The 17314-nt window shown below is 42.6% G+C and overlaps 2 protein-coding genes across 15 annotated transcripts in view; one reads left to right on the forward strand and one right to left on the reverse strand.

Moving 5' to 3' along the window:
- Nucleotides 1-390: 390 nt before the first annotated feature.
- Nucleotides 391-16000, reverse strand: LOC103541904 (uncharacterized). 10 transcript variants are annotated; one of them, XM_070606054.1, is made up of 6 exons: nt 15401-16000; nt 9282-9397; nt 7611-7742; nt 6009-6119; nt 5427-5680; nt 391-654 (listed from the first exon to the last, which is right to left on the reverse strand). In XM_070606054.1, exons 1-2 carry the CDS (start codon nt 15998-16000, stop codon nt 9335-9337), a joined length of 663 nt encoding a protein of 220 aa, XP_070462155.1. In that variant the 3' UTR covers nt 391-654; nt 5427-5680; nt 6009-6119; nt 7611-7742; nt 9282-9334. The 10 variants fall into 10 exon arrangements, with proteins under 10 accessions (XP_070462155.1, XP_070462153.1, XP_070462152.1 ...); XM_070606052.1 differs by lacking the exon at nt 6009-6119; XM_070606051.1 differs by lacking the exon at nt 6009-6119 and having other exon boundaries at nt 4248-5680.
- ZBTB33 (zinc finger and BTB domain containing 33) overlaps nt 15504-17314 on the forward strand; it is a 33350-nt gene continuing 31539 nt past the window's right edge. For 3 of the 5 annotated variants that reach the window (XR_011536218.1, XM_070606041.1, XM_070606038.1), the window contains exon 1: nt 16008-16145. Coding sequence is in view for 1 of the 5 variants with exons in the window: in XM_070606041.1 (XP_070462142.1) it covers nt 16075-16145 (71 nt within the window). In the remaining 4 variants the exon portion in view is untranslated. Of the gene's footprint in view, nt 16155-17314 lie in introns of all 5 variants that reach the window. The other 2 variants (XM_070606036.1, XM_070606040.1) reach the window with 2 other exon arrangements.

Genomic DNA, 17314 nt, shown 5'->3' on the forward strand with positions numbered 1-17314 from the left:
CTGGGGTGGGGGCAGTACCTACTGGGAATCAAGGTAAATATTTTCATGCAGGATTTAAATCCATCAAGTAGGAGGGAAACTTTGGCCAGAGGCCTGTTTTGTAAATAACATTTTATTGGAACTGTGCACGAGGCACAGTGGAGCAAGTGCAGGGTCAGATCCTACCTATATCTAAATTTTGATAATTTTTTCATCATGGATTATTTTTGCATTCATTTTGATACTTGTTAAATTTGTTAAAACATTATCTTGATCACTGATTGTTTTGGTGCCACATTAAATTTTGTGCGGGAAGGAAGACCACCCCCTAAAGCAAACCTTGAACTGGGTATTACAGAAAATTCTGCTGGGGTGGGGGGCATAAGAGGGAGAGAAATTTTAAAACAAGCATGAAATAACATCCATATATTTAGTTCCATTCACATATCTGAATATTGGACATTTGTGCTTTTGTCTTCTCAGAAAGGAGATTGCACTGTGCATGAGTGTGACTGAAGCCAGGGTGCAGGCGAGTAAACCTGAACAAAGCAGCTCTGCAGGGCAGCCATTCGAAACCCGCTTCAGGACTTGGACACCTCTGTCCTGGTCATTCTCACGTTGGTTTGTTTTCATTGTCTTTTCCATGACTGGAAAATAAGTTTTGAATTTGGGGAGCTTTAAGGGAAACAAAATGGGATAAGTAAATTTCAGATTATGGAAATTGCCCATTACCAGTGGGAACACGAGTTCCTAAAGGAAAAAAACAATAGAACACAACCACTTTTCCTATACCTGTACCACATTTATATATATATTTTACAATAAAGTTCAACTCCTCTGATATAAGAAAATTTTTATATTAAAGTATATGGGGAAGCCATTCTGGTTTGAATTTGATTTGACCTGAATTTCATTTGAACCAAAGAAGTCTGATTTACGGCCTGTCAAACATACATTGTACATCTGCTTTAATCATTACCCTAAAGCAGAGTGCACTTTTTGACGATAAGAATTAATGCCTCCCTTCCTATGATGCCAGGGTCATGTTGACCCGCTGTACCCGTGCTAATCTGTAACAAAGATCTCCTTGAAGGAATGTACCCCTGTCGTGCTCGATGTACATCTCTTTGTTTTGAAACGGTATATAACTGTGCTGAAAATCGCTCTTAGCCAGAGCGCTTTCTTCCCTTGTGAAGGCTGTGACTCCTAGGCTATAGTCCTCAGTTTGGCTCAAATAAAACTCTCTTCTTTTCTTTTACAATAGAATGATTTTTAATTATTTGTGTCAATACCTCCTAACACAGGTATCCTTTAGGGAAGATGTTGGCCCTCCCTAAAGGAATACTTCTTTCTTCTATGTAGTCATGATGGGACTCAGTCTGACTTGGAAGTATTCAAATTAATGCACTAAGGAGCTGGGTTATAAGAGAGCTCAATTATACTATTTAAAATATTTAAAACCAAGCATAACCTCTGAGCTAAAATGAGTAATTGTGTAAATATCTCACCACTGGCAGAAGGGAGTAACTCGTCCACAGAGCACACTATCTGAATAACTAATGCCTATGTAGTTACACTGAGACTGACGGCAGGAGCTAGCTTAAAGTCGAGTCCTCCTGCTGTTGTTTTTAAGCATTTGGTAAAGCAATGTAGGGAGTGGCATCCCTAAATTTGTCTAAAAAACAAAACAAAAAAAGAACAATTATGAATAAAATTCCCTTAACCTAAAAAGGGTGAAAACGAGAATTCTAATGTACAGTCAAAATATGCCTTGCACATTGCACACAAATTCAATGTTATGAAACTACTAACTGCTTAAGTGAATATTCTCTTGAGGAATTTCTGAGATCTGAGGATTTTTTTTCCCTTTTGGTGGTACAATTATAACAGGTGGGTTTCGTGGAATTTGTTTGGTGCTGGTGGGGTGGCTGTCAATTCAGGGTAGATTTGTACCTGTGTTAATCTGAAGTACTTTTTCATTTTCTAAGTAGTGATAACTTATTTGTAGGTCATGGGATCAAAAGGTGACTACTTGAGCTGATAGAAAGCCGTAAGTTGTATCAAAGAAGTATGGGGGGGATCAGGATAGGATCGGCTTATGCTTTGCTGCAGAGACCGTGTGTGAGGGCAGTGATGGAAACGGGCTGCAGACCTAGTGACGGGGTGTCTGAGAAGCAGCCCAACAAAGCAGGCCACTGAGTGCTGGCGTCCTGAGGCCGAGGGCGGGGCTCACAGTCAGGTCTGGCCAGGGCTTGGGAGGACCAGGCCTCTACTTTGCAAGCAGGCAAAGCAAATTTTTTTAAGAAAAACTTAAAAGTTAGGTGACTTGCTTTTCCTGGGTTTACATAGTGGTCTCTTAATGGAGCTCTGAAGGGAAAAGGAGCCACAAGAAATAAATAAGGGAAAGAAAATCTTCTCATCCACTTCCAAACTCTACAGTATGAATTCTCCAAAGAAACTCTTTATGTGCTTTTCCCCCTCTCTTTTGCAAATATGGTAGACCTGTTTTATGTAACCAGTATTGGGAATAGGGACCTACTATTGGCCCAGATGACAGCCCACTGTGGGCTCTGGCTGTTTAGGGAGGTCTGACCACTGGTGCATTTGAATCTCTCCAAAATAAGCTCTATTACACTGGCCTTCTTTAGACTGTATACTCATGCAGAGGAAGGATCCAAACTCTTCAAATCGGAGAGCAAAAGCCAGGAGGCAGGCAGGGAGAGGAGGCCCACAGTGTCACAATTTGTACTTTGGGAATTTCCAAAGGACTAAATGCAATGTAAATCCCATTAACTAGGATGCTGAGTGGACAGAGGTTTAATTGACATGACTTTGTTTTGTTTTTTAATAGTTGCCAGGCATTTAGGGAAAAACCTTTTGTGTGACCCCTGCCTCCACATTGTTGTCGGCTTTTTTAATTAATTAGTTTTTATTGAGGTATAATTGATATATGACATTAAACTAGTTTCAGGTGTACAGCGTAGTGATTTGATATTTGTATACATTGCAAAATATCACCATAAGTCTAGTTAATATCCATCACCATACATAGTTACAAAAACTTTTTTCCTGAGAATTGACTTACTCTCAGCAACTTTCAAATATGCAATACAGTATTATTATTAACTATAGTCACCATGCTGTACATTACATCCCTGTGACATTTATTTTATAACTGCAAGTTTGTACTTTTTGACCTCCTTCACCCATTTCTCTCACCACACCCCGACTGCCTCTGGCAACCACCAATCTATTCTCTGTATCTATGTGCTTGGTTGGTTTGTTTTTTAGATTCTACATATAAGTGAGATCACATGGTGTTTCTCTTTCTCTGTCTGACTTATTTCACTTAACATAATGCCATCAAATGATGTTGTCGCAAATGGCAAGATCTCATTCTTTTTTATGGATGGATAATATTCCATTGTGTCTATGTGTATTATATATATGGATATAATACACACATACCACATTTTCTTTATCCATTTATCCATTGATGGACACTTAGGTTGTTTCCATATCTTGGCTATTGTAAATAATGCTACAATGAACATGGGGGGGCTATGTTGTTGTTGACCTTGTTCTAAAATGCCTACTTCCACTCTCCTGCCTTAGGAAGTGGTGATGGAATTGGGATCTCCTAGTTGAGGAGTAGCGCTGGCAGGGCCTAGGGCTCCACTACTCCAGGCAATATCACCTTCCATCCAGAATCCTGAACCTGTAGCTAGAACAGGGTTAGCTGACGGTGTCCTGAACCCAGGAAGCTTGGAGGCAGGCTGGTGCATGCAGAATTGACAATGGTATGCCTCTTTCCCTCCACACTATTGACTGGGAAGAAATTGAGTTTTAATGAATTTGAACCTAGTTAGGCTGAACTTTCCTTAGCATAAAAGGCTGAAATATCAAGGCAGTGTCCAGAGCTTCAGCAACTCTCATGTCCCAGCAAGACAAGTCACAAACCCCTCTGGCCTCCTTGCCAGACTACCTTTTTAACTCTCAAGAGGGTTCAGAGGATGAATGACCCCTTAGTCATCCTTGAAGGAAACCTGGCTAAAAATCCTATGTGCTCCTCTTGATTAGTTACTTCAGACTAAAGATGGGCTTTTCAAATAGGGAGCTATTTTCCTCAGTATGACTTTAAAAGGAGTCTAGTTTTCCCCATGCTCAGCTCCCCCCACCCCACCCATCACCCCATCACTAGACACTGTCTCTAGTGAGGAGGGGGCAGAGCAGCACGACAGCTGCTGATCTGCTGTTAGGATACTAACATTTCTCTATCCTGTTACCAGGCACAGCATTAACAGCAAGGACACAGTGCAATCCACTAGCTAGTCTTGCATACAAGACCTGGAAAATAAAGAATACTAAAAGTGAGAGGATGGAAACAAAGCAATAAGCTGAGACCAGAGCTTGGCACATGGTCCACGCTGAAGGGAGCGAATGCAGTATTAACTTTCCTAAGATATTCTAGCAATAATGAAATAGCTTCTCCCACTGTGGTTTAAAATCTCAACAGCAAATAGATTTGCATGTTGTGTTTTTCTGTTATGACATTACCTGTTCAATATGCTAAACCAACCCCTTTTTTCCTTCTGATTTTAGGTTTGGTTTAAGAATAGGAAGGACAAGTGTTGGAGACATGAGAGGGCTTTAGTCCTCAGAACTATGTCACCCGTTGCCATGGGTCACCCTGTCATCATAATCTTGGATGGACTCTATAATGCCATGTTTGTTCTGGAGCCCAAATGGAGTTGGGTTCCTCTGGTGCCGCTGCAGCCCAGAACACCCAGGCCACCCAAGTGGGGTTAGTAGTGTATGGATAGGAACTGCTAAGGAATGGCAAGGAAGCCTCCTTTCATAAGGTGACATCCTTGAGTCACTATCAACAGGCCCTGTACTTCTCAGACACATACATGTGCAAGACAGGGTAGGGTAAGTCCCTAGTGAGAAAACAGCGTGTTACAAGACGGGGCAGAGCTCCATTCACGCTAAGGAGCTCAGGCACAAACCTACACTCTAAAGGAGTCTGCCTAAGAAGCTACTCATAGGGCTTTACAAGAAGGTGGCACCCAGACATTCATCTAGTATGCTCCAAATTCTGTTCACTGCCCTCCTTTTGTGGAGGACATAGGGGAACAGAAACCATTCTGGCCTAAAGGTCCTGCTGCTTCCAAGGAGATGCCATCAAGGCCACAGTGAGGCTCCTCTCCCTTTTCTCCCCTCCTCCCATCACAGGAGCTGTTATTGTGCCTTCCCTGGCCCAGAAGTGATGATCACACCTTCAAATGCATTTTGTCTCATTCAACATCCTTGAGAGGACCCTGGTTCCTGATGATTAAACACTAGGTGGGAACCTTTTGGTTTAGTGCTGCTGGAAGCAAGAGGATGGAGATGGTCCCCTGATTAATATTCTAGATTAATGGATCACTGAAAAGCAGCAGTCAGACCTTGGCTTTCTTCGTGCTGTCTTCCTCATGTGAAACTGCCAGGCTAGAAAACAACAAAATTAAAAATGGACTGTTGGGGGCCAGCTCCGTGGTGTAGTGGTTAAATTTTGGCACGCTCTGCTTCAGTGGCATGGGATCGCAGGTTCGGATCCCCAGTGTGGATCATCTCTGGCTCACTCGTCAGCCATGCTGTGTGCAACCCACACGGAAAATGGAGGAAGATTGGCATAGATGTCAGCTCAGGGCTAATGTTCCTTAGTAAAAAAAAAGAAAAAGAAAAAGAAAAAAAAAAGACTGTGATAAGAATTGAGGAATTACCATTAAATTTCTTAGGCATTATAATGGTATTGTGGTTGTTTTTTGTAAAAAGAGAATGTCTATCTTTTAGAGAAACATGCTGAATTATTTATGAATGAAATGATATCTGGGATTTGTTTCAAAATAATTGGGGGCGGTGGCAACTTTGCACAAGTTGATAATTGTTCAAGCTGGGTCATGAGTACATGGGAGATCATTATTCTATTCTCTGTACTTTTATATATATTTGACCTTTCCCATAATAAATTAAAGAAAAAAATGTACCTCTAAAACCTTAATACCTTGAGCAGATAAACATGCTTTTGCTGCTGTCTCATTTGTTGTTAAAGAGAAATTAATTCGTTCAAACATTTATGTCAGGAACTATGCCAGGCACTGAAAGCACAGAAATTAAAGTCACACCAGGTATTAGATGATATAAGGAATTATTACTAATTTATTGGGCGAGATAATGGTATCATGGTTAAGTAGGAAAATGTTCTTACTTTTTAGAGCTGCATACAGAAATCTTTAGGGTGGCGGTGTGATATTTATAATTTACTTTGAATTTCTCAGCAAAAAATCCATATTTGAAACAAATATGGCATCATACTAACAACTTAAACTCTGGTTGATATGTATGTAGTATTATACTATTCCCTTTACTTTCCTGAATGTTTGAACCTTTTCATGATGAAAAGAGAAAAAACTCTGTGTATGTGTTCAGGGAGGATGCTCTCCAGGAGCTCAGGCTAATGGAGGAGACAAAGGTGGACAGAGAATTAGAATCTGCAGTGAGAGAGGGAAGCGCGGGGTGCTCCGGGTATACAGAGGAGTCTCAAAATCAGGCCGATTTGGGGAGGGTGGTTGAGGAATGGTGGACCAGGAAAAGGTGACTCAAGCTAGTTTTCTTTGAAGTAGTTTTACTACGAAAGTAACACGTGCCCACCGCTGAATGAGTAAGCCGAGCCGCACGCAGGGAGAGACTACACTGCAGGCAGACGGGCTCTCGGCACCAAGTAAGAGTCAAGAGAAGGAAGATGGCAGACTGAGGAAACAGAAGCCATTCTCAGGCTACAGAGGACGCTGTGAGAGGGAGGCACAGGGTACATGTGATTAGAGGGGGATCAGTCAGGTCTGACCTTTACCCTGAGGCTGCCGAAGGATTTTAAGCAGGGGCTGACATGCTCAGGTGTGTGCTTTAAGAAAGTTCAGTCTTCCAGCAATGAGGAAGAAAAGCGACCACGGGGGCCAGGAAACCCAGGTGACATCAGAGGAAGGGGCCCGTTTGTGTGATGTGTCCCCAGAGGAGGTACCCTGTCAGTCATCACCCAGGAGAAGGCACAAAGAGGTGGCTTTTGTGATGCGCCAGCCCACAGGCCGTGTCTTCCATAAATGAGCTGCCAGCCTGAAGGGGGTCCTTTAGGGTGTGTCTTTTTGAAAATTGCACAAAGGTGCCCAGGGAGTGTGAGAATTACACAAAAGAGCCCTTCTACGGGGCTGATGCAGGCTTGTATGACTCGGTTTGGCACCACGCGTCTTGCAGACCAACCCCAACTTAGTTTGGTGCCACAGGCCTTGTACAACTACACACAACCAATCTGGAGTGACCCTGCTTAGACTGAATCCCACCAGTGTGACCTGGAGTGTGGTACTTATAACCTGCTCTGCGCCTCCATTTCCCCGTCTCTAAGATGGAGCCTACAGTTACTGTGTGCGTTAAATAGAGAACGAGTATCAGCCCTCAGCGGGGTGCCTGGCACGAAGTCAGTGACTGTTCAAAAACTCTTGGCTATTACTATTGTTTTTAAGAGCCTTCTTCTAAGATAAGCTTTAAGAAGTACAACTAGTTTTGAAGCAAGGCTTGCAGAAGGATGGTTTTCTTACCGCTGGAGTCTGTTCGAGAATCAGAGTCACTGTCACTATCTTCAGAATACTCCTTGTGTTTTCTTTTAGGTGATTTTTTCTTTCTCCTTTGCTTAGACCTTTCTTTTGAAAGACTGGACTTTTTCCTTTCTTCTACATAAAATACAAATAAAAAACAAATTTCTAAAGGAGTATTTCTGAGTATCAATGATGGGCAAATTGAGTCAAAGCAAAGTTTAATGTTCAACTATTTATAAACTTATTTTTTAACTTCCCAATATAAAAACCACTGTATTTTAAAAATACTCTCTGAAGTAAAAGCTGAAGTGGTGCTTTTCTTTGTTTCTTCATCCTCTACTGGTGTATGTTCAATCAGAGCCAAATTTAAAGAAAATGGTTGTAAGAATCAGAAAAGTGATGACATATGGACCCTAGAGTATAAAAATATGGAATTAAAATTTTTCAGTAGCAAATTGACTGTCCAAGGACCATTAAAAGCGATACTGGAGCGCTTCTGTAAGAGTCCAGTTCAAGATTCTGCCACCTTTGTGATAACAGAATCATTTACTCTTGCATAAGGCTTTACAGTTTACAAAGCGCCATTCAAACTGACAGCAGCATGGAGGATTTATATGTTCCGAAGAGACCAAAGGACAAAAGTAAGCAAAGAGGAACCAGAAGGAGAGATGAAAGAAACTGGAGACAAGAAGGCTGAGGGCAGACTTCAGTCACAATTTTACTCCACGTGTGTAACGGACATACAGTAGGGCAGCAAGTGTTCCGTTTCCCCAGAGCAGAAAGAACTTAACACTCTGCAGTATAAAGAGACCTCACTCTGTTGTAGAGAATCCTGAAAATGAGTATTATTAAAATTCTCTAATCGTTTAGAAAGGGAATTCCTCTGTCATAGAATCTTTTCCTCTGAAGATCACATCTGGAATAATTTAGGTGTTGCCTAGAAAATTATTTTTAGGGTGCCTTCCAACTCTAATTCTTTGAGTTCAGATTCTTTGAGTTCAGTATCTGTAAGAACAAGTTTCTGAAAATAATGCATAACCCCATCACAAATTACAAGTCTACCTATCAAGCATATTATCTCAACTCAAGCTAAAGTAGACACAGAAATAGAGGAGCAGCTTATGAATAGCAGCAAAGAAAAAAGAAACATGGAGAAAGAAGCATTAAGCCTTCAAATAGTATTAGATGTAGAAAAATTAACTAAACAAAACCATACTGGCATATTCATCTTAAAAATCCCTTTATAATGCTAAACTCTGGAATGCAATCTGCTATTGGGTTAGTGGAGAAAAAATTCAAAATAATATAAATGTATTATTTGTTTTAACACTGAACCCTTCTATGAATAAGAACTTAGCACTCCATGACTTTAAAGAGAACAAATAGCATGCTAAAATCCACTGGCAACATGTTTTAATTCTTAGGTATGTTCTATGTTTTAAAACTTAAGGGATATAAAAGGATAAATCACAAGAAGGTAAAATGTGAGATGTACTTAAATGTTCTTCACCCATTAAAATTTTTGACAACAGACTCTGGATTTAACAAATGTTCTATTTTTAAAGTCTATTTTTTAACAACTTACTCTGGTTCAGGACCATATTAGTCAGCTAGGCTACCCTAACAAAATACCACAGACTCAGTGGCTTAAACAACAGAAATTTACTTTCTCACCGTTCTGGAGGTCAAAAGTCCAAGATCAAGGTGCCATCAGGGTTGGTTTCTGGTCAGACCTCTCTTCCTGGCTTGTAGCCTGCAGCCTTTTGCTGTGTCCTCATGTGGCCTTTCCTCTGTGCTCAGGTGGAAAGGGAGGAGGGGAGAGGCAGAGACAGAGACAGATAGAGAGTGAGAGAGTTCTGGTGTCTCTTCCCCTTCGTATATAAGGACACCAGTTTTGTTTGATTAGAGCCCCACCCTTATGACCTCATTTAACCTTAATTACCTCCTTAAAGGCCCTATTGCCAAATACAGTCACTTTGAGGGTTAGGGCTTCAACAAATGAATTTTCTTTTCCAACAAATGAATTTTGGAGGGACACAATTCAGTCTATAACAAGGATTCTTTGGAGAAAGTCCTCATTCTTAAGGATTTCCCAATTCTCTAGTCCTCTCGCGCTCCGCTTCAGTGGCCCAGGGTTTCGCCGGTTCGGATCCTGGGTGTGGACATGGCACCGCTCATCAGGCCACGCTGAAGCAGCGTCCCACATGCCACCACTAGAAGGACCCACAACTAAAAAAAATATGCCACTATGTACTGGGGGGATTTGGGGAGAAAAAGCAGAAAAAGATTGGGAACAGTTGTTAGCTCAGGTGCCAATCTTTAAAAAAAAAAAAAAAAGGTACAGATTACAGACAGCCTGAGCATCCAGGCTAGAAACGCAGCCCGGGAGGCTGGCTAGTGCATCCCTTCTGCCGCACGCAGGACAAAGCTCCTAACTGCTCATTTCACCTGCAGTATGTGACAGAAACAGTTTCACGTGTGGAAATCACTTCATTTGTTTACACATTTTTATGAAAGGAAAAAGAAGTCTGTTTCAATTTGGTTAAAACTTTAGTTTTCAGAAATCCGGGAATTAGTAAAGACAATTTAAGAAAATGAAGGACTAAAAGAAGCAGAAAATAAAGGGAGCTCTGAAAAGTTCTATGTGACAAAAGTTGTATTCAGTGAGATTCAGGGTGTCTTCCCTTTAGCCCCTTTTTGGAAAAGGAGCACATTGTCCATCTGCTCTGTGGAGGACAGTGAAAATTTTTTTGTTTTATTATAATGTTTGTCATTTCTTCTAATTTTTGCTGTTACTCATAAACTGAAAAAACAAAACTAAACAACTAACAGAGGCTCAATTCCCCCAAAGTTTAGCTGCTTATATCTCTATTTGGTTTTTAAAAAAATCCTTACAAAAGAAATATATTTGGTTACATTATTTGCATAAATTACTTTTTACTTTTTTATTCAGGGGAAATGGTATTATAACTATGCAGAGTTGGACTCAGAGGGTCTCCCACTTCAAGAAGCTGACAAACTAAAAGTAAACATACAAACAACAGTTCTTGGAATATATTAGTATAGGGGCCAACGATGGCTGCCACACTGTAAAGACACACAGTCCTTGTAGTGTAAGGCCTAAAATTAAGGCCCAATACTGTTACCAAACCAGGTTCGTTTTTGCCCATCGCCTGGAAAGCCAAACACCAAAATTGCAGCAGAGAGGGTTTTAATCACAAGGCAGCCAAGTGAGGAAGCGGAAAAACAAGTCTCAAGTCTGCCTCCTCAAAAATGGGGCCTTATGGGGTAGGGGGCAAAGTGGTCTGAAGTGTGGAGATAGATGTTTGGAGGTGACAAGAGGTGAGGTAGTTGATGATGTGTGCAAGCGTAGTCAGACTTCATGCCTCTCCACAGGACGCATGCTCACAAAACGGTGGCGGTAGCATGATCTGAGGGTGGAGTTTTTAGCCTCTTGACATCCAATGGTTACTTATTGGGCATCTGTGAGGGCCCAGTTGATGGGTTGGTGGTCTCAACCAGCCTGAACTGGACAAGGGGGTCCTAATTCCTGAAAAACAGCTCAGATACCCATTACCATGGTGACCCAGGCTCCAGGGAGATGTTATCTATAGGAGCCTAGTGGGAGTCAGATAGCATATTGCCTGAACAGTTAACAGTGGGCGGGTAAACAGCTAAAAGCTATAATCAGTAATTGCAAAAAAGAAAAAAATCTCTAGTTACTAGCTACCTAATCACCAATGGCTAACTGTTTAGTGGTTTCAATATTATGTGCTGCCTTGACATCTGGGGAAACCAGTAGGGCCTCCAATGACCTAACTGCAAATTCCCCTCCTCGCTCTGCTCCTGCAGATAAAGTCCCCTAGGCAAACAACCCTCTTTATAACAGGGACCAGGCGCAGTTCCAGATTATCCCCGGGTAGTGGGTCTCAGTACCCTGCCAGCCTGTGGATCGCATCTGTCCAGTGTCAGGTGTCCTGCATTCAGATGCCCCATAACCTTAGGCAGGGAATTCCTCCCTCACCAACAGAGTTGAATAGGAGCCCATTAAAAGAGTCCCTGCTACTGGGGACATGAACAGACATTTCTCCAAAGAAGATATACGGATGGCCAATAGACACATGAAAAGATGCTCATCATCAGGAAAAGGCAAATCAAAACTACACTAAGATATCACCTTACACCTGTTAGAATGGCAAAAATATCCAAAACCAAGAGTGACAAATGTTGGAGAGGCTGTGGAGAAAAAGGAACCCTCATACACTGTTGGTGGGAATGCAAACTGGTGCAGCCACTATGGAAAACAGTATGGAGATTCCTCAAAAAGTTAGAAATAGAAATACCTTATGACCCAGCCATCCCACTACTGGGTATCTATCCTAAGAACCTGAAATCAGCAATTCCAAAAGTCCCATGCACCCCTATGTTCATTGCAGCATTATTCACAATAGCCAAGTCGTGGAACCAACCTAAGTGCCCAGCAACTGATGATTGGATAAAGAAGATATGGTGTGATATATATATATATATATATATATATATATATATATATATATATACACAGACAGACAGACAGACACACACACACACACACACACACACACACACAATGGAATACTACTCGGCGATAAAAAAGGACAAAGTCGTCCCATTCACAACAACATGGATAGACCTTGAGGGTATTATGTTGAGTGAAATAAGCCAGACAGAGACAGACGAACTCTGTATGACTCCACTCATAGGTGGTAGTTAACATATAGACAAAGAGAACTGATTGGTGGTTACCAGGGGAAAGGGGGGGTGGGGGGAGGGGAGGGCACTAGGGGTGAAGTGGTATACCTACAACATGACTAATAATGATGTACAACTGTAATTTCACAAGGTTGTTAACTATCATAATCCTAATATAAAAAAAAAATTAAGGACACTGGGTTGAATTGTCAAGAATCCGTCACCCCAACCCCAGGACTTTAAAAAAACAACTTCAATGCTGAACAACAGAGGATAGGATAGGTTAATTTAGTTATGGTTCATCCATGCACACATAGGATATTATTCAAGCTTTTAAAAATTGTGTTTATAATAAGTTTTACTGACATGGAAAAATGCTTATTATATAATATTAATTTAAAAAACCAAGATGCGAAATTAATATATGTAGTATGAGCTCTGCTTAAAAGTGACATGCACAGGGAGGGATGAAGAGATGGGCAGTGAAGCTATTCTGTACAATACTGTAACGGTGGATATGTGTCATCACACACCAGTCAAAATTCATAGAATATACTACACAGAGTGAACCCTAGAGTCAGCTTGGACTTTAGTAAACAATAATGTATCAAAATCATCTCATCAATTGTAACAAATACACCACACTAATGCATAGTGTTAATAACACGGAAACCTGGGGGTGGAGGAGGATGTGGGGGAGAGAGGGCATGTGGGAACTCTGCACTCTCTGCTCAATTTTTCTGTAAACTAAAACTGCTCTGGAAAATAAAGTCTATTAATTAAAAAGAAATACATGCATAGGTGAAAAAGACTGGAGGGACAAACAGTAAATGTCAGCCAGATGTTGTAATCCTACAAGATGCTGATTAAACAAATAGACGCTCAAAAAAAAAAAGAGTCCCTGCTACTACCTGGTTTCATCTGTACTCAAGACAAATTATCTTCTATATGCACAAGTGCAAATTTCATCCAGGCTGTTCTTACATTTTTTGGTTAGGATTCTAAATTAAGAAGCTGTTTGTCTTTTGACTGACAGACTGGGGGGAATCTTTCTGAAACATTTAACTTGGAGAGGTAGGTCTCCAGTGTAACTCAGGGCTATTTCTTACTGTTTATGCTCCCAGACATGAAACCCTAAAAGCTAACACAGAATGTGTATTATGTTCCAGGCATTAAATCATTACAACAACCCTAAAAATGTCAGCACTATTTTTATCCCCCTTTATACAGGTGAAAAAATGAAGCTTAGGGGCTGGCCTGGTAGTATAGTGGTTAAGTTTGCGTGCTCAGCTTTGGCGGCCTGGGTTTCGCTGGTTCAGATCCCAGGTATGGACACGGCACCGCTTGGCACACCATGCTGTGGTAGGCATCCCACAAATAAAATAGAGGAAGATGGGCATGGATGTTATCTCAGGGCCAGTCTTCCTCAGCAAAAAGAGGAGGATTGGTGGCAGATGTTAGCTCAGGGCTGATCTTCAAAAAATAAAAATAAAAATAATGAAGCTTAGAGAGGTTAAGTAACGTAAGTGCCCAATGTTTTTAACAATTTGTTAAGTGGAGCACAGGGTGCCAGATGGTAGCCAAAGTTCAACAACAGGCCACTAGAGAAAGTGAAATAGAGTAGTTTATTACTCACAGGTCCTGGAGGAAGTACACAGCATGCCTCAGGGGCCACAAGGGGAAGTCAAGGCAGAGTGCAAAGAGAGGCAGGACCTGGGACACCTGCCTTTATTAGGGTCTGTGAGTGGAGGGCTTTGGAGTTCCCAGGCTAGGGTGAGATGAGTCCATTTAAACCAAAAGAGTGGGGATTTGGTAAGCCCCACGAGGGTCTCATCTAAGGGGCCCACAAGGCACACAGGCGCTGGGAGGCAGGGGAGACTGGTGATCACGAGGGCTGCTGGGGAAGTCAGAACAGGAACTTAGAGTTGTTTCTGACTCTGCAGCTTGCTAGCTAGGGCATGAGCTTGCATGAGGGGGCTAGTGTCAGTTTCAGGTCCCTGCAAGCCACTTGGCCAAACAAAATGGATGCCAAGGCAGCAATACTATGGAGTAGCTTAGCTAAACTCTTTGATATCCAAGGTCACACAGGTATTAAGTGGCAAAGCAGGGCTTCAAACTCAGGCAGTCTGAATCCAGCGACTATCCTCCTCCTCACGACCTTATTAGCTCTCACTGCTGGAAGAAAAAGACTCATCAAGACATCTCCCAACTGTTGTAATTTCAACCTACCCCTCAATGCCTGTAATGTTTTTAAATTTTTCATTTTATCACACATTCAAGGTACTTAGTATGCTACTTGACACATTCAATCAACATTAGATCTGAATACTTCCACAGCAATAATTGTAATTCTTCCTTCTTCTTCTTATTTTCCCACTCCAATACTCACTTTCATGAGAGGAAAACTGACTTCATCCTCCCCTCATTCCTCAAGGTCAAGATTGAGGCCACTTAATAGGACCTTTCTCAGGGTAGCATCATCTGCAGTTTGGCACATCGCTTTTCCTACATTCATCCAATCATGTCTTGGAGAAAGGTTTTCCTTCTTTCCAATTTAAACCCTTAATCTCAACTCTTTCCAACCCCCTACAAAGAATTTCCACTTACCTATCCTGTTATCTCAAACTGATCTGTTAATTCACTCGACACACAATGGTTGAGCTCTTACTAAGTGCCAGGCACTGTAAATTCTGCGATGAATACAATCGGGCTCCTCCTTTCCATGAACTCAGTCTAGTGGAGAATAATAACATGCTCACAAATGATAACACAAAGCCAATAATTGCTATACACAGGTCTGCGACTCTCGGCCATGTCCGCTGCAAGACCAGAGGTGGAGGGAGACCAGGACACTGTATGAAGGGGCCCAAGAATGAGTGAGAATGTAAGGGAGAAAAAGGGTGAATAAGGGGCTGCCATGGATAGACTGATGAAAAAGATGAAAACGGGCGCGAGGAAGAGAGAGGGGAGAGAAATGCGAACGGTCAGAAGCGGGAAGCAAGACAAGGCGGACTCTGAAGGCAGGCGGGCTCCTCGGAGCCAAGGTGCCTTCCCTCACTCACCTCCTCCCTCTCCTGGTCCCGGAGGCTAAGCCGCGCGTGGCTCCTCGCTCCCGTAGGGGCCGCAACAGGCGGAACGGGAGGCAGAAGGGAAGGCGTGCCCCGCGGCCTAGAGGGCCGCTCCCGCGAACGACGCCACAAGCAGCAGCGGTAGGGCTTGTTCGGGTGCCTTGGCTGAGGCCACCCAGCTGGTGGCTGACGCCGTTCCGGTCCCCGGACCGAGAGCAAGAGCGCGAGCGGGAGTGGCGGCCCCGCGGGGAGCGGGCGGATTTGCTGCTCTCGGAGCTCTTGGGCCAACGCGTCGCTGCCCCCCGGACCCCGAGGCCTCCCACTCCGGGCTGCGCGAGTCAGACACGGGAGCCATCGCTGCCGCGAAAACAGAGAACACTCCCCCGAGCCTGGGCAGACTTCTGTCGCTTTGGCGCCCAGACCCCGCCGCGGCACAACCCCCCGAAGCTGAGGAAGCCGTGGACACGTTCCGGGTACGTTGGCAGAACCCTTCCCCACGCCTACGTGGCCTCCAGCCGAAGTGAAAGGAGTGTGCGTATCCGTGTAAATAAGCCGCTGCTGCAATCGGTTCCGCGCATCCTTCGGGTTCCGCATGAGGCTCCCCAGATCTAAACTGGATCGGAACCATGTCTTTCTCAGACTCACACTTGAAATAACTGAAGGCAAGGATGACAGACCACAAGATACATTTCACAGAGTGGCCGTATCAACAACACACTCAAGGCTGCTTGAGTTTCAGGTGCTCTCTGTGCGTGTGTGTGTGTTACATAGTCTATAATATCGGGTGCTTACTGTGTCTCATAGATGTGTATGTGTATATATATGTATGTATACATAATATATGCACAGATATGTGCATATATATGTACATATAGAATATATATGAATGGCTCAAGTCGAACTACATTTTTTTTCTGAGTCTATCTTGAATTAAAAGAAAAATCTAAAGGAAAGGCACAAAGTATTTCCTACGCAGCTGACTGTTTATTTTCGGTTGTCAGATACAGCAAAAAGAAAAAACACAGTAGGCCCACTTACGTTTGAATTTCAGCTAAACAACAAATAATGTTTTAGTATAAGTATGTCTCATACAATAATAATGTAGTATTAAATGACTTTTCTATTAACGAGGAGAAGGCCACCTTTGTACCACCTCCCTCCTCTCCACCACCTCTAAAATTTATTCTTTATATTCTAAGGCTTTTCACTTGCTGTTTGAGAAGAGGGCGGGGGAGGCAGCCCCTGATATCCAGAAGCTGGCATAGCAGTCAGTTAGGCCATGTTCTTATGTTGGACGTAAACTCACAGAACATCAACTTAAGACAAGGTCACTAGGAGACTGACGAAGTGAAACAAGACCACTTCATAATTTTGTCTAAGCACAGACAAAAAAGGTCACTGTGCTACCCAGAAAACACCAAACACCCCCTCTTTTGGCCAAAATGGGTGACTGTTACTCTACCAATTACAGCTTTTTTTTCTTGCTCTAGTCTGCCCTAGATAAGATTTATTGAGATGCCCAATCACACAATTGCCACTGCTTTCTGACAGCATCTGATTTAGAGGAAACTCTCGCTTCGTTAGACCCCTCCCCACCATCACCTAAATACTGCAATAGGCTCTTTCTAACATCCTCTTACTGAAACCCCACAGTTCCCTATGGCGTGCATTCTCCCTCCCTGCAAAGAATAATAAACCCAACTTCTCAAGCATGGGTATGTTCCAGGTAGTCTTTGGTTGAAGGCCATTGACGTGTTCCACTACCTAGAGAGCTCTTCCCCAGATATTTGCATAGCTCTTTCCCTTACTTCATTCCGTTCTTCGCTCATACATCTTTTCAGAGAGGCCGTCCCTGACCACATTATTTACAGTAGCACCCTTATCATTCTCTATCCATTTGCATTATTT

Source organism: Equus przewalskii, chromosome X (genome assembly GCF_037783145.1).
Source record: "Equus przewalskii isolate Varuska chromosome X, EquPr2, whole genome shotgun sequence".
Lineage (NCBI taxonomy): Eukaryota > Metazoa > Chordata > Mammalia > Perissodactyla > Equidae > Equus > Equus przewalskii.